At 45.3% G+C, this 22,284-nt stretch overlaps 1 protein-coding gene across 7 annotated transcripts in view; it reads left to right on the top strand.

The window, feature by feature from the left end:
- The first annotated feature begins 3,154 nt into the window (after positions 1-3,154).
- LOC149452461 (uncharacterized) overlaps positions 3,155-22,284 on the top strand; it is a 247,627-nt gene continuing 228,497 nt past the window's right edge. Inside the window, exons 1-2 of one of the 7 annotated variants that reach the window (XR_016314864.1) lie at positions 3,155-3,348; positions 14,492-14,572. Coding sequence is in view for 2 of the 7 variants with exons in the window: in XM_089689366.1 (XP_089545492.1) it covers positions 3,329-3,348; positions 14,492-14,572 (101 nt within the window). In the remaining 5 variants the exon portion in view is untranslated. The remainder of the gene's footprint in view (positions 3,349-14,491; positions 14,573-22,284) is intronic. The other 6 variants (XR_016314861.1, XR_016314865.1, XR_016314860.1 and 3 more) reach the window with 6 other exon arrangements.

Raw genomic sequence — 22,284 nt, 5'->3', positions numbered from 1 at the left:
GTCCTTTTTTTCCACACAAATAGAGCTTTCTCTCGGTGTAATTTGATCACCTGTGCGCTTTTTATTTTTCACGCTATAAACAAAAAAGGCCAAAAATTTTGAAGAAAAACAATATTTTTTACTTTCAGCTATAAAAAATATATAGTAAACTCAAAGTTGGTTATACATTTAGGCCAAAATGTATTCTGCTACATGTTTTTGGTAAAAAAATCCCAATAAGTGTATATTGATTGCTTTGTGTGAAAGTTATAGCGTCTACAAACTATGGTATAAATACTGCAATTTATGCCATTTTTCTTCTATACAGCGCTGCGCTAGTTTAACGGACAATTGCGCGGTCATGCAATATGGTACATAAATGAAATTAACATCCTTTTTTTCCCCACAAATTGAGCTTTCTTTCAGTGGTATTTGATCGCCTGTGCGGTTTTTGTTTTTTGCGCTATAAAAAAAAAGGCTGACAATTTTGAGGAAAAAAAAAACAATATTTTGGACATTTTGCTATAAAACATGTCCAGTAAAAAAAATGCAAAAATCAAATTTAGTCATAAATTTCTGCCAAAATGCATTCTGCGACATGTCTTTGCTAAAAAAAAAAACCCCAATATGTGTAAATTAATTGGTTTACGTGAAAGTTATAGCGTTTACAAATGGCTGGAAAGATACTGGGATTTTTAGGGGTTTTTTTATACTAATAATGGCGGCGATCAGCGAATTATGGCGGCGATCAGGGACTTACAGCAGCGACCAGCGACTTATGGCGGGACTGCGGCGGACATTCTGACATTGGGGGGTACTGACTTGGGGTCACTGACATCCCCAAAAACACTAATACAGTGATCAGTGCAAAAAAAAAAACACTGACACTGTACTAATGGCAATGGGGAGGAAGTGGTTAACTTTATTTTTCAGGGAAGGGTTATCTGAGTGAGGGGAGTGTTTTACTAGGGGGCGGGGGTGTGTACTGGACGGGACAAGGCTGATCGAGAAAGAGAAACTGTTCTTTCTCGATCAGCTCATCCTCGAGCTGACAGGGAAGTGACAGACAGCACAGCTACTGCAGCTGTGCTCTCTGTCACTGTTTGCCGCCGATCGCCGGGAAACAGCCGCTAAGGAGCGGCTGTGACCCGGCGACTGACATCTGCGGCGGTGATCCTGGGACAGATAGGGCGGCGGCGCGCCTTGCGCACGCCCCCTATTTGTTTACAAAACACATGTTTTAAATTGTGGTTTTGCCTGCGAGTGCTGCCCTGCCGCCATATATGTACAGTGGCTGGGCGGCATGTACTTAACAACATATATAATAATCAATAAACTAAGACAATAATAACAGATATAATAGTAATAATATAGTAATCAATACTACATTAATAGATATCAATAATAATAAAAAATAAAATTATAAATAAACGTCAATAATAACACCAGATATAATCAATAATAATGGATAATAAATAAATAATAGCAATAATAAATAATCAATACAATAAATATTGATCAATAAGCTAGATATTGATATGTCTATGTGTAATATTGTTAATTTATTTTTATGCTTTATAATAAAAAAATAGATATAAATATATTCAATAATAAAAATACATTAAATCAATAATAAAATAACAATACCAGATCTCATCAATGATAATAACCAATAAAATAATAGAAATATTAGTTAATCAATAAACAATAATAAAATATTAGCAACAGATAAAATCAATAATAGTATTGAAAAAATATAATAAAATAATCATAAGTATAATCAATATTATTATTTATATCTTATTATTTTATGTATTGTTTCATCTCTATTTCTTGTTTAAATCTATATTGTTATTTTATGTTTTATATAAATAGCAGTTATCGCTATAATCAATATTAATAAACAATAAATAGAATAGTATTACATATAACGAAGAATAATAAAAGAATAATAGATATAAATAATAATCATCCCAATAGAAATAAACAATAATAATAGTACATCAAATATTAGCAGTAGATAGAATCGCTAATAACAGACAATAATAAAATCCCCCCAATCACAGATAGAATAGGAGATAGAAGGGGATTTCTTACCTGCCTCCGCGCTCCTGGCTTTCCGTCCTCCCCTCAGCCCGGCTCTCAGAGGACGGTCCTGTGCGGCGCTGTGTACGGACATCGGGGGGTCCATCCAGCAGCAGAAGTCCTCTTCTTGGCTAAGCTGGACATGTTGGGACTTGTCGTAGTTGTGGGCTCGCTCTTGTCATCGGAGAAGGGAGAGATGTGATTGGACGGCACACATGGCAAGAAAACTTTCCCTCGCCCCGCCCACTGAACAGAAATCCCGTCCATTGGTGGAGAGGGATCTGTTCTGAGGCAGAAATAGTCTTTCACTATGAAAAGTGGGTGTGCCTATTATGGGAGTCCGCCCCTGTCAGTGATTTCTCTGGGAGTTGCTTTTCTCGTTGTTCCAGGGAGAAAAGCAACTCCCAGAGAAATCACTGAGAGTTTTCTCCCAGTGACTCACTATTTCCAGAGTCGCCGCTGGAAATCTATTTCCAGCGGTGACTCTGGAAATAGATTTACATTAATTGGTAGTGGCCGGGGGTGTGTCGCTCCTCCGGACTCCTCCCACTCTCCATCCTACATCCTCCTCTGAGCTCAGCCTGGCTCTGACTGACACGCAGGTCCTGTGTGCGCAGGTGCCTCAGCTAGGACTCCGCCCCTTTTTCGTGTGCAGACGGTGGGCGTGGCTAAGCTGGACATGTTGGGACTTGTCCTAGTCGTGGGCTCGCTCTTGTCATCGAAGGGAGAGATGTGGTTGGACGGCACACATTGCAAGAAAGCTTTCCCTCGCCCCGCCCACCGAACAGAAATCCCGTCCATTGGTGGAGAGGGATCTGTTCTGAGGCAGAAACAGTCTTTCACTATGAAAAGTGGGTGTGCCTATTATGGGAGTCCGCCCCTGTCAGTGATTTCTCTGGGAGTTGCTTTTCTCGTTCTTCCAGGGAGAAAAGCAACTCCCAGAGAAATCACTGAGAGTTTTCTCCCAGTGACTCACTATTTCCAGCGGTGACTCTGGAAATAGATTTACATTAATTGGTAGTGGCCAGGGGTGTGTCGCTCGTCCGGACTCCTCCCACTCTCCATCCTGCGTCCTCCTCCGAGCTCAGCTTGGCTCTGACTGACACGCAGGTCCTGTGTGCGCAGGTGCCTCAGCTAGGACTCCGCCCCTTTTTCGTGTGCAGACGGTGGGCGTGGCTTAACCCTGTTCCCGGAAGTGCTGTGGGAGGTTATCAGACAGGGGACATGTGCTTCTATCTGGGAGGACAGAGCCTCGGCCAGGGAGATGAGATCTGGCTTCATGGGGTAAGGAGAAGCTCGGCGGGTGGACTGCAAGTCTCAGCATGGACCACAGGGGGACTGAGAGGCACAAGGGGGCCAGATTGACAGGGAGGCCGGTGCAGAGGTAATTTGTGTATCCCACAAATGGGGGCTGTTACATGCCTTATTCTCTGCAGGGACATTGGACAGTGTCAGTGATATGGGGGGAGAGGAATGTCAGTGACATGGGGGGAGCACTGAAGTGACATGGAGGGGAGGACAGTGCTGGTGACATGGGGGGGCAGCAGTGGCAGTGATATGGAGGTTGCAGTGTCAGTGTAGTGACATGGGGGGGGGCAGTGTCAGTGATATGGGGATGACAGTGTGAGTGACACTGCCCCCCCCATGTCACTGACCCCCTCACTTGTCACTGTCCTCCCCATGTCACTGACCCCATCACTTGTCACTGTCCTCCCCATGTCACTGTCCTCATGTCAATACCCCCTCCCTATGTCACTGTCCTCCCCATTTCATGCCCCCCCCATGTCACTGTCCTCCGCATGTCACGCCTCCCAATGTCACTGTCCTCCGCATGTCACGCCCCCCAATGTCACTGTCCTCTGCATGCCACGCCCCCAATGTCAATGCCCTCCCCATGTCAGCCCCCCCATGTCTCTCATCCCCCCCATGTCACTCCCCCCCATGTCAGTGTTCTCTTCCATGTCACAGCCCCCCCATGTCACCGTCATCTCCATGTCACTTCTCCACGTCACTATCCTCCCATGTCACTGTCCCCTCCCACATTTCACAGTCCTCCCCATGTCACTGTGCCCCCCCCCCCCACATTTCACAGTCCTCCTCATGTCACTGTCCTCTCTCCGATCCAGTACGCAGCTTGGATCCATCTTACGGGAGCGGCGGCGGCGGCTAGTGATCCGCGGAATCAGCTTCAGCAGTGCAGCCTGTAAGGGGTTAACTGTGGCAGCTCTGTGCTAAAGATGGCGATCGGCTTCTTCTGTCTAAAACCGGCACGTGCGCAGTTGCTTCAGGGGAGACATTTCTTCATAGGATACACATCTTGCCACTACACTGGGCTGCTTCTACAAGGACCTCCCTCCCCCCACAGTGGCGGGGTACAGGGAGGGGTAGTTAGTAGGATAGCAGGCACTCAGTGGTTGGTTACAGGGAGGGGTAGTTAGTAGGATAGCAGGCACTCAGTGGCACAGTACAGGGAGGGGTAGTTAGTAGGATAGCAGGCATTCAGTGGCAGGGACAGGTAGTAGGATAGCAGGCATTCAATGGCAGGGTACAGGGAGGGGTAGTTAGTAGGATAGCAGGCACTCAGTGGCACAGTACAGGGAGGGGTAGTTAGTAGGATAGCAGGCATTCAGTGGCACGGTACAGGGAGGGGTAGTTAGTAGGATAGCAGGCACTCAGTGGTGGGGTACAGGGAGGAGTGGTTAGTAAGATAGCGGGCACTTGGGGTACAGGGAAGGGTAGTTAGTAGGATAGCAGGCATTCAGTGGCAGGGTGCAGGGACAGGTAGTAGGATAGTAGGCATTCAGTGGCGGGGTACAAGGAGGGGTAGTTAGTAGAATAGCAGGCACTCAGCGGCGCTTTACAGGGAGGGGTAGTTAGTAGGATAGCAGGCACTCAGTGAAGGGGTACAGGGAAGGGTAGTTAGTAGGATAGCAGGCACTCAGTGGAGGGGTACAGGGAGGGGTAGTTAGTAGGATAGGATGTTACGGTGCCCGGATGGAGAGGGGCTCACCTACAGGCACAGGACCCTGTAAGATAATTTGGGACTTCTCCTGTCCCCTGAGAGAGGCCCACCTGTACAGCAGGGAAGGAGCGGCCCAGCTAGAAGGCCTGGTAGCAGTCACTGGCAGCACAGGAGGGGACCAAGTGAAGAAGCCTGCACCCTGCCAGTAAGGGAAGAGGAGCCCTCTGGAGGGAAGCTGGATTTGTTCTCTTACCCGGGACTGTACACTCTGCAGTGGCAAGCATTGGATTCCCTGCCCAATGATGCACCCAGTACATGTGGATGAGGAGAGGAGTCCTCGGGGGCGGTACTACAGGGGACGCTGGCTAGCTCTCCAGAAGAGACATTTTGCTGTATAGACTTGTACATCATTGCTAAGGAATTTGCCTTCTGTTGCTGTTCCCCCGGCCATCCTATACGCCCCTCACCCCATCCAAGTTCTGAACCCCCTAATAAAACTTCAAAACAAAGCTCAAGGACTGGTCACTGCCTCCTGATGCAAGTCTGAGTGAAAAATGTGTGTTGCTCGGCTGTGCAGAACTATAGGGGGACCCAAATCTATTGCAACTCCTAAGGGGGTAGTGCTACATTAGGTACAAGTCAGAATGTTGAAGCCCAATGCTGGGTATGAGCTGAAGAGAAGGACCTTTGTTCTATGTGTGGAAGCAGTTGTCTCTCTGCAGTGGTCCAACACACAGGGCCCCTGCTGTGCCAGATACTGTATATGGCTCTGCAATCAGGGAAGCATGAGTGTCCTGCTGATTGGAGAGTACTGGTTCTGACTCAGCAGGGGGTGTGTCACACCCCAGGAGAGAGACCACTGCTTCCACACACAGAGCAAAGGTCCTTTTATAGGACTGCTACTCCACTCAGGCTGTGGCAGCTTTGACAGGAAATGGAACTGTAAGATTTTGCACACCTTTGTTTTCTATGAATGTACTTTCCATCTTTTTAAACTGAATGTTCAGAACAGTGTGTGCGTTTGGAGACCCGCCACCACATGTCATATAGGGCCACAGCAGCTGTGTCCATGCAGCCGTGTGTCCCAATAGACTAAAATGGGACGCTGGCATGGGGATGGATGCAACACCTGTGCACCCTCATGCCTGTAAAAGATGGGACATTGAGTCATTTACCTAAACCCCGGTCACATCGGGTGCGATTTGCATGCCAGGCGACTTGTAGATCGTAGGCCAAGTCACACTCTATTGTCTGCTATTAGAGCGGTCATATCGGTGCGGTTCTGACTTGGTCAGAGATGTTCCAATTTCTACAGTACTACATGCACTACGTTTGGTGTGATTTACATCTGTGTCAGACGTCTTGCAAATCGCAATGAAATCAGCAGGTCACCTTCACTGTAAGTCGCATAAATTCAAAATCTGCTTTTATGTGACCGGGGGGGGGGGCCTCTTTCCACTAATGCGCTTTTTTTGTAATAAAACGCATCTGTCCAGCACAACAAAAGAACATGAAAATGATGCCCCTTTAACCACTTCCAGTCTGAACACTTTCACCCCCTTCCTGTCCAGGCCAATTTTCAGCTTTCAGTGCTATCACACTTTGAAATGACAGTTGCGCAGTCATGCAACACTGTACCCATATTAATTTTATAGCATTTTTTTTTGGAGACAGACAAAACTTTATTTTGCTGGTATTTATTCATCACTGGGATTTTTTTTTTGCTATGTAAATGAAAAAGTCCAAACATTTTGAAAAAAAGTGCTTTTCTTATAAGATTTTGAAGATAAATAATCTTTCTTTGTAAATCTTGGCCAAAATGTATTCATCTATCTTTTTAGTTAAAACAATTATCCAAATTAGTTTATAACCAAAAATTATATTTTTTCTAAATTTTTATTTTATTTTTTTTATATTTTTTTATGGGTTTTTTCATTTTACATACTGTCACGCTAGCAGTACAGTGTCACCATAGTGACACAGTACTACTTGTGGGGGGGTGATGAAGATTTTTTTTTTACACTGATTGCTTTTATAGCCATAAAGGCTATAAAAGCAATCATTTCTCCTTCTCTCTGGCTGCATTCTTGCAGCCATTGAGAAATACTGTGAGAGCTGTGATTGGTCACAGCTTGTCACATGGTACAAGGCTGTTGTGAATAGCCCTGTACCATGTGATCTCTGTGATCATTCACAGATTTCACTAGTAGTAAGGAATGATGTCAGAAAGGGACATTTTGCTTACTACTATTCATGTGGTCACTGATTGGCCAATCGGTGATTACGACCTCACACAGAGGTCCCGCACAGCGATCGGTGTTCTGGATCGCCTTCCCAGGGAGCGCGCACAGGCTTAAATGGTGGGTGCCATTTATGAATGGCAACCCGCCCCTGCACTGCCACCGTCCGGCCGTTTATATACATGGGCCGGACGGGAAGTGGTTACATCGTATGTAGCTGTTCACATTAGTGTGCTGCATTTGTGCTTCGGTTTGAAAAGTCCTGCACCTTCCATAGAATTCAGTGGTAACACAACAAAAAACATTGAAAATGCACTGCGTTTTTGGGGTCACATGTTCAGGCTTCATGGGTGCATTGCTGGGAGTCAGGAAATCCTGTTTTGTACAGTGGAGAGAGAGAGAAAGCCATGAGCCAGCGCAGGACCATGGAGCGCGGCACAGCTAGTCACCGTAACATTGAGCATGGGGAATATGAGTACTGAGCATGGGCACCCCGAGCGCTACAATACATTCTTTCATCATTCTATGTAATATTGTGCCTAGGTATGTCCCTTCCAAGTTTGCCAGTAGGCACATGTATATACCGTATTTGCCAGCGTATAAGACGACTTTTTACCCCTTGAAAATCTTCTCTGAAGTCGGGGGTCGTCTTATACGCCGGTATACGGCATACTGACACTTTTTAGGGGAAGGGACACTAAGCACAGGGGTGGGCAGGGGCTGTCTCTTACCTGGCTCCGGTCCCATGACGATCCGGTCCAGGAAGCTCGGCTGCTCCCTCAGTTCAGCCACTGGATGTTCGGGCGGCTGCTCGGCTCCGCCTCCTCACCAGTGATTGGCCGCCAGAACTGTAGCTCAGGAAAGGCACACAGGCGGCCAATCACCGGCGAGGGGGCGGAGCCGAGCGGCCCCGCGAAAATCGAGTGCAGTAGCAGCAGGTAAGTGTTCAGTGTAGAGGTGCTGCTGCAACCACATATGCTGGCTGCAGCAGCACCATACTCGAACAGGGTCAGCAAGTGTAATTGGTGTCAGTGGGAGGAATAGTGCCCCGTCATTGGTGTCATTGATACCAATGATGGGGCATTATTCCTCCCACTGACACCAACGATGTGGCACTATTCCTCTCCCCCATTAACCAATGATGGGACATTATTCCTCCCACTGACACCAACGATGGGGCACTATTACTCCCCCCCCCCACTGACACCAATGATGGGGCACTATTCCCCCCCCCCCCCCACTGACACCAATGATGGGGCACTATTCCACCCCCCACTGACACCAATGATGGGACACCATTCCTCCCACTGACACCAATGATGGGACACCATTCCTCCCACTGACACCAATGATGGGACACCATTCCTCCCACTGACACCGATGATGGGACACCATTCCTGCCACTGACACCGATGATGGGACACCATTCCTGCCACTGACACCGATGATGGGACACCATTCCTGCCACTGACACCGATGATGGGACACCATTCCTCCCACTGACACCGATGATGGGACACCATTCCTGCCACTGACACCGATGATGGGGCACCATTCCCCCCACTGATACCAATGATGGGGCATTATTCCCCCCACTGATACCAATGATGGGGCATTATTCCCCCCACTGATACCAATGATGGGGCACTATTCCTCCCACTGATACCAATGATGGGGCACTATTCCTCCCACTGATACCAATGATGGGGCACTATTCCTCCCACTGATACCAATGATGAGGCACCTATTCCCCCCACTGATACCAATGATGGGGCACTATTCCCGCCACTAATGCCAATGATGGGGCACTATTCCTCCCACTGACACCGATGATGGGGCACTATTCCTCCCACTGTTTTGCATTGGAAGAGGGGTAGTCTTATACGGCGAGTATAGCCCAAACACTACATTTTAGCAGGAAATGTAGGGGGTCGTCTTATACGCCCAGTCGTCTTATACGCCGGCAAATACGGTACTGATGCTTTTTTCAAGTGTCTCATTCTTGCATTTGCTTTTAATTTGCACTGAACTTTGACCTCTGTACATCTTGCATTTGCTGTGCCAGTGTAAAGATCTGCTGCCCTCTAGCATCTGAATTTGTAAATACAGTGGGGAAAATAATGATTTGATCCCCTGCAGATTTTGAAAGTTTGCCCACTTACAAAGAAATGAAAAGTCTGTCATTTAAAATACACCTCTGATAAAAAAAATTACAGAGACAGAATATTAACCAAAAATCCAGAAAAAACATGATACAAATGATATAAATTGAGTTGCAGTTCTGTGATCAAAATAAGTATTTGATCCGCAAACAAAACATACTTGGTGGAGAAACCCTTGTTGGCAAGCACAGAAGAGGTAAGATGTTTCTTGTAGTTGGTTCCCAGGTTTGTACACATCTCAGGGGGGATTTTGGTCCATGCTAATCTAATGATCTCTAAATCCTTCAGGTTTCTTGGCTGTCACGTGGCAACTGGAAGTTTCATCTCCGTCCATAAATTTTCCATAGGATTAAGGTCTGGAGGCTGGCTAGGCTATTCCAGGACCTTAACTCCTTGGTGCCGGCACCTCCCGATCCTTTAAGGGTTTCAGAAGTCGGGAGGCGGGTGGGGTTTTTGGGTCATGTGACTGCCGTGATTTGCTGTCACATGATCGGGAAAGGTTCCGATCACAAGAGGAGATCAGGACCTTTCCGTGAGTATCGGACATGTGTGCTGGGGGCGCACGCACTCAGCACGTTTTTTTAAATTGCACGCAAATGTGCAGCCACATATATAAATCCTGTATAATAATAATAATCACGTATATATATACGTGATTTTGCCGCTGTATATGTACTGTGGCTGGTCGGCAACTGGTTAAAATTGGATCTAAAAATGTTGTTTTTGTTTGTTTTAATAAAGAAAAGTCAAACTGAACTTCTCTGTGCAATGGTTTTGCACAGAGCAGTCTCAAGCCTCTTCTGGAGTCCCCCACCGATGAGGTGCAGAGTCTATGGAACCACCTTGTGTTCTCCAGGGCTCTTTTAGGTGGAGATGGGTTGTGCTACAGACAATGTTTCCCAAGTTGGGCTTATCTAAATCTCTATGGTGCTAAACAAACACATAGAAATGGATTGAAGATTCAAAAAACATTGGTCCTAGGAAGACTAAAGGAATAAATGTTGATTTTGATGTAAACTGTTTTGCAAGTTTTTCTGTTCCTACTCCTTTCCTCCCTACTCTGCCACTAATGCAAAGCTGTTTTATTTTGGAAGGGGGAGTGGGTACTTGGTTTTGACAAGTACTCACTCTCACTTCTGCTGCCATTGCCTGGGTGATCCCAGAGGAAATTTGTCCCGCTCGTCACCGCCTGCAGTCTCCTGGGACAGTTCAAAGGTCCTAGGAAGCTGCAGGACCACTCACAGATCACAGTGCAGCTCATGCATTTGTGGTGGGGAGCCAGCTGTGAAGCCGCAAGGAGTCAGCAGGCTTAAAACAGTCTTCCATCTATGATTGTTGAAATCAGATGATCGGTCCCTGTCCTATCCTGTCCTGTGTTGACATTTACACAGGGCAGGATATGATGTCATTCTTCTCTGCCTGGACACATTCCGTTCCAGACAGAGAAGAAGAAACAGTAAAAGTGAGTAAAACAGCACACTGACAGAACACACTAGAGGACACATTTAACCCCCTGATCGCCCCCCCTCCCCCCCCCCCCCAGTTAACCCCTTCACTGCCCTGTCACCAGTGTCACTGATCAGTGAACCAATTTTTACTGATCACTGTATCAGTGTCGCTGGCGACTTCCGATAGTGTTAGCGCCAGATTGCCCACCAGTAATCCCGTTTAACCCCTTGATCGCCCCCCCCCCCCCCGAGTTAACCCCTTCACTGCCCTGTCACCAGTGTCACTGATCAGTGAACCAATTTTTACTGATCACTGTATCAGTGTCGCTGGCGAATTCCGATAGTGTTAGCGCCCCTCCCAGATAGCGCCAGTTTGCTGCTAGTGCACCAGAAATCCCATTTAACCCCTTGATCGCCCACCTCCCCACCTCAGTTAACCCCTTCACTGCCCTGTCACCAGTGTCATTGATTACAGTGAACAGATTTTTACTGATCACTGTATTAGTGTCACTGGTGACTTCCGATAGTGTTAGCGCCCCTCCCAGATAGCGCCAGTTTGCCCGCTAATGCACGGGATTTTTTTTACCAAAAACATGTAGCAGAATACATTTTGGCTTAAATTTATGACTAACTTTGAGTTTACAATATATTTTTTATAGCTGAAAGTAGAAAATATTGTTTTTTTAAAACATTTTCGTGTTTTTTTTGTTTATAGTGCAAAAAATAAAAAGCACACAGGTGATCAAATACCACCAAAAGAAAGCTCTATTTGTGTGAAAAAAAGGATGTAAATTTTGTATGGGTACAGCATTGCATGACCGCGCAATTATCATTTGAATTAGTGCAGCGCCAAACAGCAAAAAAAGGCCTGGTCATTAAGGGGGGTAAATCCTCAGGAGCTCAAGTGGTTAATAAAGTGATCGTGATGAAAATCAAATAATTAATTCCATTTTTCAAAAAAGTTCAAATTAGTGATGAATTATTTGATTTTCATCACAATCATTTTTTTAATTAAAAACTTTTTTTGTACCTTTTATAATATATTTGTTACACTTTATATAATTGGATAATAGGAACACAACAATCATAGATGGAAGGTTTAATTTGCACAATTGGAGTATGTGTTAATTGTTAGCGATCCAATAAGTTTTTGGTTTTTTTGGCTCGCAAGTTATAAACACTTATATTAGGCTTAAAACAGTCAACATAACAGCACTTGGGACCCAAAGACTGGCAAAGAACCGACCTGGGTGAGGACAGTGCTGGAACCCTGGACAGGGAGATATCCGTTTTTAAAATCTGTCAGCTGCAGTATTTGTAGATGCTGATTTTTTCTTTTTATGGCTGTAGATCCTCTTTGAGCAGTTTACAAACTATAAGCCCCATCTATTTTGCATGCATATCACATACGATACCATATCATACCATACCGCTTTTCGGCACTTTGGGTGAACATCTCCTGCTGTCTGTTTCCCATAAAGGAGTATGGAGATCTTTGGAGCTTGCTGCAATAGAACGGCCAGTGGTTTGTTCCTTGTCTGGAGATTGCATCGATCAGGCAGGTAGGGGCATATACCGTATTTTCCGGCGTATAAGGCGACTGGGTGTATAAGACGACCCCCTCATTTTCCAGTTAAAACATAGGTTTTGGGCTATACTCACCGTATAAGACTACCCCCCTTCCGAGGTAACACCATTTAAAAACATCAGATTTTTTAATTGAAATGGTTATGACTTACCGGTACTTAAAATCCTTCAAAATCCTCATGTTCTTCCTCTGACATCATAAGTTCATGAATGACATCTTGTGATACATTTGTAAGACAGTCATCATATGGATCAAATTCCAAATCAGATGGTTACTGCTGGATGTGCGGTAATACGGTAGCTTTGGCTACATACAGTATACAGTATATATACAGCCTGCTGGATGTGTGGCTCAAAACAAATGTCCCTATGACCGATTAATCTGTCAGCCCGCTGGATGTGCAGTATATACAGTATACTGAGCCAAGCGGTTTCAAAACGTACCGGTATGTCCCTACTGTAATCAGCCCGCTGGATGTGTGTATGTACGGTAGCTCGGATTGGCTGAGGTTGTGACATCATCAGCCCACCTCTCTGACTCAGCCAATCCGAGCAGGCTTTGTATTCATTAGTAAAATACATCACTCGCCGTGATTGGCCCAGTGTATACTGTATGTAGCCGCAGCTACCGTACATACACGCATCCAGCGGGCTGTTTACAGTAGGGACGTACCGGTACGTTTTGAAACCGCTTGGCTCAGCGCAGTATACTGTATATACCGCACATCCAGCGGGCTGACAGATTAATCTGTCATAGGGACATTTGTTTTGAGCCAGCTTGGCTCAGCACGGTATACTGTATGTACAGTATTACCACACATCCAGCCAGCTTGACCCAAACAAACTCAAGGTTCACATTTTATACCCCGTGTATAAGACGACCCCCAATTTTTGGGGTATATTTTTAAGTATAAAAAGTAGTCTTATACGCCAGTGAGAGGTGGAGAAAGAAAAGCACACTGATCTTCCTAGTGAATGGCTGTGCAGGGGGGAGGGCTTGTCAGGACAAGTCTGATCATTGGAGGAGAGCACACTGAGTTCCCAGCACAGTCAGATAACTGAGCACACTGTGCTCTCATGCCTAGTGTGGTCAGTTTTGTATCAGGAAAGCAGAGGGATTGGCAGGAACAGTAGGGATTTCACATAAAAGAAGCAATACAAAGAGAACGTTTACATGCAAGTACATGGTACAGCAGGCACATATCAGGGATATGATAGGAGGGTTCCTGTCTAGTGAATGCACATATCCTTGCTGAGACTTGTTGCTGTAAATGTGAGCAGTGTAGCTGTATCTTGTTTGCAGTCACGAGTTACTCAGAGAAATAGGTGTTTGTGCAGAATAGAAATCAAACATTCTAGCCATCACAACAATTCTAGCAGTGGGGACAATTCTAGAAACAGTTATTGTAGTTCCACTAGCAAGGTTCAATACACAGAAAGCTCCAATACACACACAAATTTCTCAAGTGTAGAGAGATTTGCATATAATGAGTGAGTTCAGAAGCATCAAACAGGCAATAGAGGATCATGGGGCCCCTGTGTCCTTGCTCACACTCAAAGCACACCCAAAAAAGCCTATAAAAAGTACCAGGGGCATTTCATGGGGCCCCCTACTGCCCTTGGGCAGTGCCCAACTGCTTGAATGGTCAGTCCGCCCCTGGCCCTAGCTCTGCAGCAGAAAGTGAAACTAAACTTAGCAGGATAAGGGAGCAGGGAGTGTCTAGCTAATGACTGTACTATCTAGTACCAAACAGGAGGGGGTACAAGTTACCATAAGGGCACAAATTAAAACACTGCTATCTCTATGCTAACACCTCTTTAGTGCCACTTCCATACTGCCAAATACTGACACTTACAGATTCCTTACTAATTTTCTGTTATTATTTATTCATAGCATATGTTTCCAGTTTTTTTTATTATTTGCCAGGGCAATAACTGTGGTTTCTGGTTAGTGGCTGTTTTTCCTGCCACATTCCTGTAATTGATTCTAATATTATAGAATTAAACAATAAAGATTTTTTTTTCCAGGGCAAAGCTGACAATGCTGGCAGAGCATTACCAGATGAGGAGGAAAGCAGCCTTTCTGTGTAATATTGTTGCACAGAGCAGGTAAGTATTACCTCTATTTTATTAAAGTGATTCTAAATGTGATTTACTTTCTTTAAAATAACAAACACGTCACACTTAACTGCTCAATGGTTTCGCACAGAGCAACCCTGATCCTCCTCTTCTGGGGTCCTCTGCTGGTGCTCCTAGCTCCCCCCCCAAGTCACTTGCTATGGGGGCACTCGTGCAGGCTTGCTCCTGAGGCTCACTATCTGTGTCTATACACTTTGACAGCGGGACTCAGCCCCATCCCCCCACTCTCTTGTCACTAGCTGTGATTGACAGCAGCAGGAACCAATGGCTCATGCTGCTGTCTCTGAGCCAACGAGCAAGGAGAGAGCCGGGAAAACTGCTGCTCTCGGGCACAGTGTTCGATTGAGATTGGGCTCAGGTAAGTATAAGAGGGGGGAACTGCATGGAGAAGATTTTGTTTTACCTTAATGGAGAGAATAAAGTAAGGTAAAAAAAAACCTTGTGTGTCTTTATAAAAATACACCTTTCATACCACTTTAAAAACATAAAATGTATAGTTTGTTATTCCGTGTATGAATGTGTGAAGCCATATTTGAGTGTGCTTTGTCCAAAATGGCATCGCCCAATCCTGGCTCAAAGCCTCATTTACTGGTTCAAAAGTAGCCAGGAAACTAACCCAGGAATGAATTAAAAATAAGAGTGCTAATGCAAATGAACACTAGATGGCAGTAAATTATTTTAAAAAATCCTACCCACACTACTTGCAATGAAATGTAAATGTCCAAATGTTACAAGCAGGTTGGAATTATATATATATATATATATATATATATATATATACACACACTATATTGCCATAAGTATTGGGACCCCACTCCAAATCATTGGATTCAAGTTTTCCAATCACCTCCATGGCCACAAGTGTATACAGTCAAGCACCTAGGCATGCAGACTGCTTCTACAAACATTTGTGAAAGAATGGGTCGCTCTTAGGATCTCAATGACTTCAACCGTGGTTCTGTGATAGGTTGCCATCTATGCAGTAAGTCCATGCGTGAAATTTCCTTGCTACTAAATATTCCACGGTTAACTATTAGTGGTATTATAACTAAGTGAAAGCAACTGGGAACAACAGAAACTCAGCCACGAAGTGGTAGGCCACGTAAAATGGCAGAGCGGGGTCAGCGCATGCCGAAGGGTACAGTGCGCAGAAGTCGCCGACTGTCTGTAGAGTCAATAACTAAAGACCTCCAAACTTTGTGTAGTCTTCAGATTAGCACAGCAACAGTGCGTAGAGAGCTTCATGGAATGGGTTTCCAGGGCCAATCAGCTGCATCCAATCCTTTCATCACCAAGTGCAATGCAAAGCATCAGATGCAGTGGTGTAAAGCACACCGTCTCTGGACTCTGGAGCAGTGGAAATGTGTTCTCTGGAGTGACCAATCATTCTCTGGCAATCTGATGGACGTGTCTGGGTTTGGCGGTTGCCAGGACAATGGTTCTTGCCTGACTGCATTGTGCCAAGTGTAACGTTTAGTAGAGGGGGGATTATGGTGTGGGGTTGTTTTTCAGGGGTTGGGCTTGGCCCCTTAGTTCCAGTGAAGGGAACTCTTAAGGCATCAGCATACCAAGACATTTTGGACAATTTCATGCTCCCAACTTTGTAGGAACAGTTTGGGGATGACTCCCGCTTCCGAACTGCCGCCAGCTGTATAACATGACCCCACACCGTGGCTTTATGCGCCTCCCATGGGGGCATTGCCGAAGAGACAGATCCCAAGTTTTCCATAAAGTATGTACGTAAGAAAGATTCTATTTGTTGACAGGTACCCTGAATGGTCAATAGAGAATCATTAATGCACCAGTGAAAGGGGTGCCATACCGACCCAGAGAGGGCAAGGAGGAGTACCAGGAGATCATGGTCCAACCAGGGTGAGGAGTGAATAGATATCCGCTTGACCAAGGGAAGCTGCTGGACATGCATGAATATATGGTCAATTCTACAAAAACTGTCATGAGGATTGGAATAGAATGTACCGTCGCGCTTAGTTGGGTGAAGTTCCCTCTAGACGTCTGCCAGCCCTGCTGTCTGCAAAAGAGAGCGCATACGTTCCTCTAGCATGAAGTCGTGAGAAGAGGCCGCCCCCCCGTGCATAGCACCTATCCAATGTGCAATCCAAGGTAACATTTGAATCTCCCAAAAGAAGAAGACCCTTGGAGTGTCAGGAAACGGTGGTGCAAAGATGAGAAAAGAATTTATGCTGAAAGCGATTGGGCACGTAGTAAGAGACAAAAGTAACCTCCTGATCCCAGAGAGTGCCCGGCAGGAGCAAATATTTGCCCGATGGGTCCGCTATATTCCGAGCACAGACAATGGGAAGATTGCGTTGAAAGCTATCAGTACGACCTGGCGTTTCTCAGGAGCCAAGGCAATGTAAAAAGTGGGATAATGAGGCGAAAGATACCATGGGGCGGAGGACTGAGAAAACCTGGACTCCTGTAAACATACCATGTGATTTTGTGTGCAATGTATCAAGTGACAGTGACCTACTGACACTGCACTTGCTGGGGGAGAAGGGAGGGGAGTAACCGTAGGGGGTAAATGCAGGTGTTGGCAGGTGCCGGGGCTGATCCCACTAACGCTGCGTTTTTGGGGATGCTATACTAATGTGAACGCTGGTATAGTACTGATCTGATCAAAGATATTGATCTGTTCAGACATTATACTAGCAATGAAAGTTTACAGTGTATGAGCATCTTCCTGGCAATCAAGGGGTTAAATGTGATGACTGGTGTATTGAAGGGCAATCTGACGATATCTGGGAGGGGCGTGAAAACCAAGGGAGCGTGAATCACGTATAGATATGTGATTTTGCGCACCCATGCCGCCCTGTAGCAGTATTTCTGCTATAGGGCGGTCAAGAAGCAGTTACATAAGCGGCTTGTGTTACGGCACATTACTATAACTGACAATTGTGCGATCATGCAACACTGCACCAAAATTAAATTTACATTTTTTTTTCCCCCATGAATTGAGCTTTCTTTCGGTTGTATTTGATCACCTGTGCTTTTTTTATTTTTTTGCGCTATATAAAAAAAAAGGCAGACCATTTTGAGAAAAAAAAATATTTTGGACTTTTTGCTACAAAACATGTCCAGTAAAAAAATGTAAAAATCTAATTTTGTCATAAATTTTGGCCAAAATGTATTCTGCTACATGTCTTTGTTGAAAAATCCCAATACGTGTAAATTAATTGGTATATGTGAAAGTTATAGCATTTACAAATGGCGGGAACGATACTGGGATTTTTTTTTTATACTAATAATGGCGGCTATCAGAGATTTATGGCGGCAATCAGCGACTTATGGCAGGACTGCGGCAGACATTCTGACACTTGGGGAAAACTGACTTGGGGTCACTGACATCCCCAGTGACACCAATACATTGATCAGTGCAAAAAAAAAGCACTGACACTGTACTAATGGCATTGGGGAGGAAAGGGTTAACATTTTTAGGCAATCAAAGGGTTAACTGTGTGAGGGGAGTGTATTATAAGTGGGGGGGGGGGGGTTGTGCTTCACAGGAACACGCTGTCCCGGAAAGTTAATCTCTGCTCTCCGCAACAGTGTGCTGGAAATTGACAGGGAGCAGAGCTGCATTGTAAGCGCCTCGTACCCAATATGCAAAATCACGTCCTAGATTGTAAGCTCCAAGGAGCAGGGCCCTCAAATCCCTCTTGAATTGAAATGTATTGTTGCTGTATTGTCTCCTGTTATATTGTAAAGCGCTGAGCAAACTGTTGGCGCTATATAAATCCTGTATAATAATAATAATCACGTATATATATACGTGATTTTGCGCATCGGTGCCGCCCTGCCACTGTATATGTACTGTGGCTGGTCGGCAACTGGTTAAAATTGAGTCTAAAAATTTTATTTTTCTTTGTTTTAATAAAAAAATGTCAAACTGAACTTCTCTGTGCAATGGTTTTGCACAGAGCAGTCTCAAGCCTCTTCTGGAGTCCCCCACCGATGAGGTGTAGAGTCTATGGAACCACCTTGTGTTCTCCAGGGCTCTTTTAGGTGGAGATGGGTTGTGCTACAGACAATGTTTCCCAAGTTGGGCTTCTCTAAATCTCTATGGTGCTAAACAAACACATAGAAATGGATTGAAGATTCAAAAAACATTGGTCCTAGGAAGACTAAAGGAATAAATGTTGATTTTGATGTAAACTGATTTGCAAGTTTTTCTGTTCCTACTCCTTTCCTCCCTACTCTGCCACTAATGCAAAGCTGTTTTATTTTGGAAGGGGAAGGGGGAGTGGGTACTTGGTTTTGACAAGTACCCACTCTCACTTCTGCTGCCATTGCCTGGGTGATCCCAGAGGAAATTTGTCCTGCTCCTCATCGCCTGCAGTCTCCTGGGACAGTTCAAAGGTCCTAGGAAGCTGCAGGACCACTCACAGATCACAGTGCAGCTCATGCATTCGTGGTGGGGAGCCAGCTGTGAAGCCGCAAGGAGTCACAGCAGGCTTAAAACAGTCAACATGGCAGCACTTGGGACCCAAAGACTGGCAAAGAACCAGCCTGGGTGAGGACAGTGCTGGAACCCTGGACAGGGAGATATCCGTTTTTAAAATTTTTCAGCTGCAGTATTTGTAGATGCTGACTTTTTTCTTTTTATGGCTGTAGATCCTCTTTGAGCAGTTTACAAACTATAAGCCCCTTCTATTTTGCATGCATATCACATACGATACCATATCATACAATACCGCTTTTCGGCACTTTGGGTGAACATCTCCTGCTGTCTGTTTCCCATAAAGGAGTATGGAGATCTTTGGAGCTTGCTGCAATAGAACGGCCAGTGGTTTGTCGCTTGTCTGGCCAACTTTGACCATCCACCTCTCTAACAACAGTGGCTGTTGTGTAAAGAACGATGGGTTGACCACGCCCATGGGAAACCACGCTTTAGGCGAACAGGTCCTGCTGTCTATCCTCCGTAAAGGGGTACACCTTCTTCCCCATTTTACAGTCGAGCGTGCACACACAGACGGGACAGCAGTAAAGAGCTTTGTAGTATTTTGAGGGGGAGTTTACTAAAAAGGGAGAAGACAGAATCTGGAGCCACTGAGTATGGCAACCACTCAGCTCCTTGTGTCCATTTCAAACCTTCACTCAACAAGCTGAAGTGAGAAGTTGATTGCTTACGATGCACAACAACTCCGGATCCTGTCTGCACCCATTTTAAGTAAATTCCCCTCGAGTTAGCCCAAAGGAGGACTGTCTACAAGCTCTCTTTAGCCCATTGACAGTAAGTCCATGAACTTTACAAGCTATATAATCACGGTAACCTACGGAAAAATCTATATCTGCTCATATAGATTTTAGTTGCAGACATTTGCAAATGTATGTGGAAGCCGCACTGCCTCACCAAGGCTCCTCTGTAAAGTGCGGTCCAACTCATTATTATTTATTTCAGGTACTTATATAGCGCCGCCAATTTACGCAGCGCTTTACACATTTATATATTGAACATTCACATCGGTCCCTTACCCTCAAGGGGTGTACAATCTAAGGACCCTAACTCACATTCATACATGCACATATTAGGGCCAATTTAGGCAGGATCCAGTTAACCTATCAGCATGTCTTTGGAGTGTGGGAGGAAACCGGAGCACCCGGAGGAAACCCACGCAGGCACAGGGAGAACATGCAAACTCCATGCAGGAGACGCCATGGTCGGGAATCGAACCCATGACCCATTTTTATTGCAAGGCACATGTACTAACCATACAAGAGTCTTCCTGTTGGAACATTCACAACAGAAATAAAAATGGAACCAAATGGAGCGATATAATCACGTTTCTGCCAACAATCCTGTCCTGCATCTTCTCCATCTTCATTGGCTGGCACGAGATGACATCACTTCTGCGCATGCACAGGAGCTATTAATTCTGACACACAGAGACTGGCCCGGAGATGTAGGCTGAGCTGTGCATGTGCAGATCAGGTTACAGAGCTGGAGATGACATTGAGCAGGTAGGTAGGGGTATTTAACTGCTTGCCATCCAGCCACTGTGGAAAAACGGCCACAAGGTGGCACCGCTGGGCAAAATCATGTTTAAAACGTGATATTGCAAAACAAGTGGGCGCGCGAGAGGTACGCAACCGCCCTACCCGTTCTGCAATAAAACAGCCAGCGGTTTGTCGCTTGTCTGGCAAATTTAACCACCCACCTCTCTCACAACAGTGTTGTGTAAAGAACGGTGGGTTGACCACGCCCATGGGAAAACCACACTTTAGGCGAACAGGTCCTGCTGTCTATCCTCCGTAAAGGGGTACACCTTCTTCCCCGTTTTACAGTCGAGCGTGCACACACAGATGGGACAGCAGTAAAGAGCTTTGTAGTATTTTGAGGGGGAGTTTACTTAAAAGGGAGAAGACAGAATCTGGAGCCACTGAGTATAGCAACCACTCAGCTCCTTGTGTCCATTTCAAACCTTCACTCAACAAGCTGAAGTGAGAAGTTGATTGCTTACGATGCACAACAACTCCGGATCCTGTCTGCACCCATTTTAAGTAAATTCCCCTCGAGGTAGCCCAAAGGAGGACTGTCTACAAGCTCTCTTTAGCCCATTGCACAGTAAGTCCATGAACTTTACAAGCTATATAACCACGGTAACCTACGAAAAAATCTATATCTGCTCATATAGATTTTAGTGGCAGAGATTTGCAAATGTATGTGGAAGCCGCACTGCCTCACCAAGGCTCCTCTGTAAAGTGCGGTCCAACTCATTATTATTTATTTCAGGTACTTATATAGCGCCGTCAATTTACACAGCGCTTTACACATATATATATTGAACATTCACATCGGTCCCTTACCCTCAAGGGGTGTACAATCTAAGGACCCTAAATCAAAGAAAAATAGAAGTGAGCGCTAGATAAGGAGCTGCTGTACGCCAAAAGGTACCAAAAAACCTACAAAGAACATGTGAAAAGTGGGCGCAGCGCTAAGAGAAATAACAATTATCTCTGATAATTATACATATAGCAACCAAATATAAGGATGTGTGACTATTATGTGCAAAACATCGTGAAAAAAAAGGTTTTAAAAAGTCCTTAAAAATAACAAAACGGTGATTCAAAAACGTGCGTCTTCCGGTGATCAAAATCAATTGAATCATACACTCACCAGATGCATAATTCAAATATGCATATAGATGATATCTCGATATCCAAGCGAAGTTATCTCAAAATCGGATATGGCATCATAGGATCATCGTCTAGGCACATCTATCCGTCCGAGTTCTCCTTATGGATCGTGTGTTTCCACACTAAAACACCTCTCAGCTGTCTTCCCAGATGGCTCTGCGGGTGGTGGACTCAACGGGGTCAATGTAGTAGTACAAACAGGCTCTAATGTAATCCGTCAATAGCACGGCTCTGTCCTCTGAGCGATGGAGCAGCTGTGCCAGCCAGCAGCTGCAGGGGGAGCTTGAGGAGAGGTGTTAAAGATTGCCGCCGCTCTGTCTGGACCACTGGAGCACACGCTGGAACGCTCCTTGTCCACGGACCGGAAGTGACGTGAGCATGGAGTGGTGATGTGTTTTAGAGCATGAGCAGAGCTTCTTCAATACCAATCTAGTAAACTCAAAGTTGGTTATAAATTTAGGCCAAAATGTATTCTGCTCCATGTTTTTGGTAAAAAAATCCCAATAAGTGTATATTGATTGCTTTGT

Source organism: Staurois parvus, unplaced genomic scaffold, assembly GCF_062004578.1.
Source record: "Staurois parvus isolate SC_StPar_1 unplaced genomic scaffold, SC_StPar_1.0 ptg000471l, whole genome shotgun sequence".
Lineage (NCBI taxonomy): Eukaryota > Metazoa > Chordata > Amphibia > Anura > Ranidae > Staurois > Staurois parvus.
The sequence above is the reverse complement of the archived record's forward strand: the minus strand, read 5'-3'. Positions and strand labels throughout refer to the sequence as shown.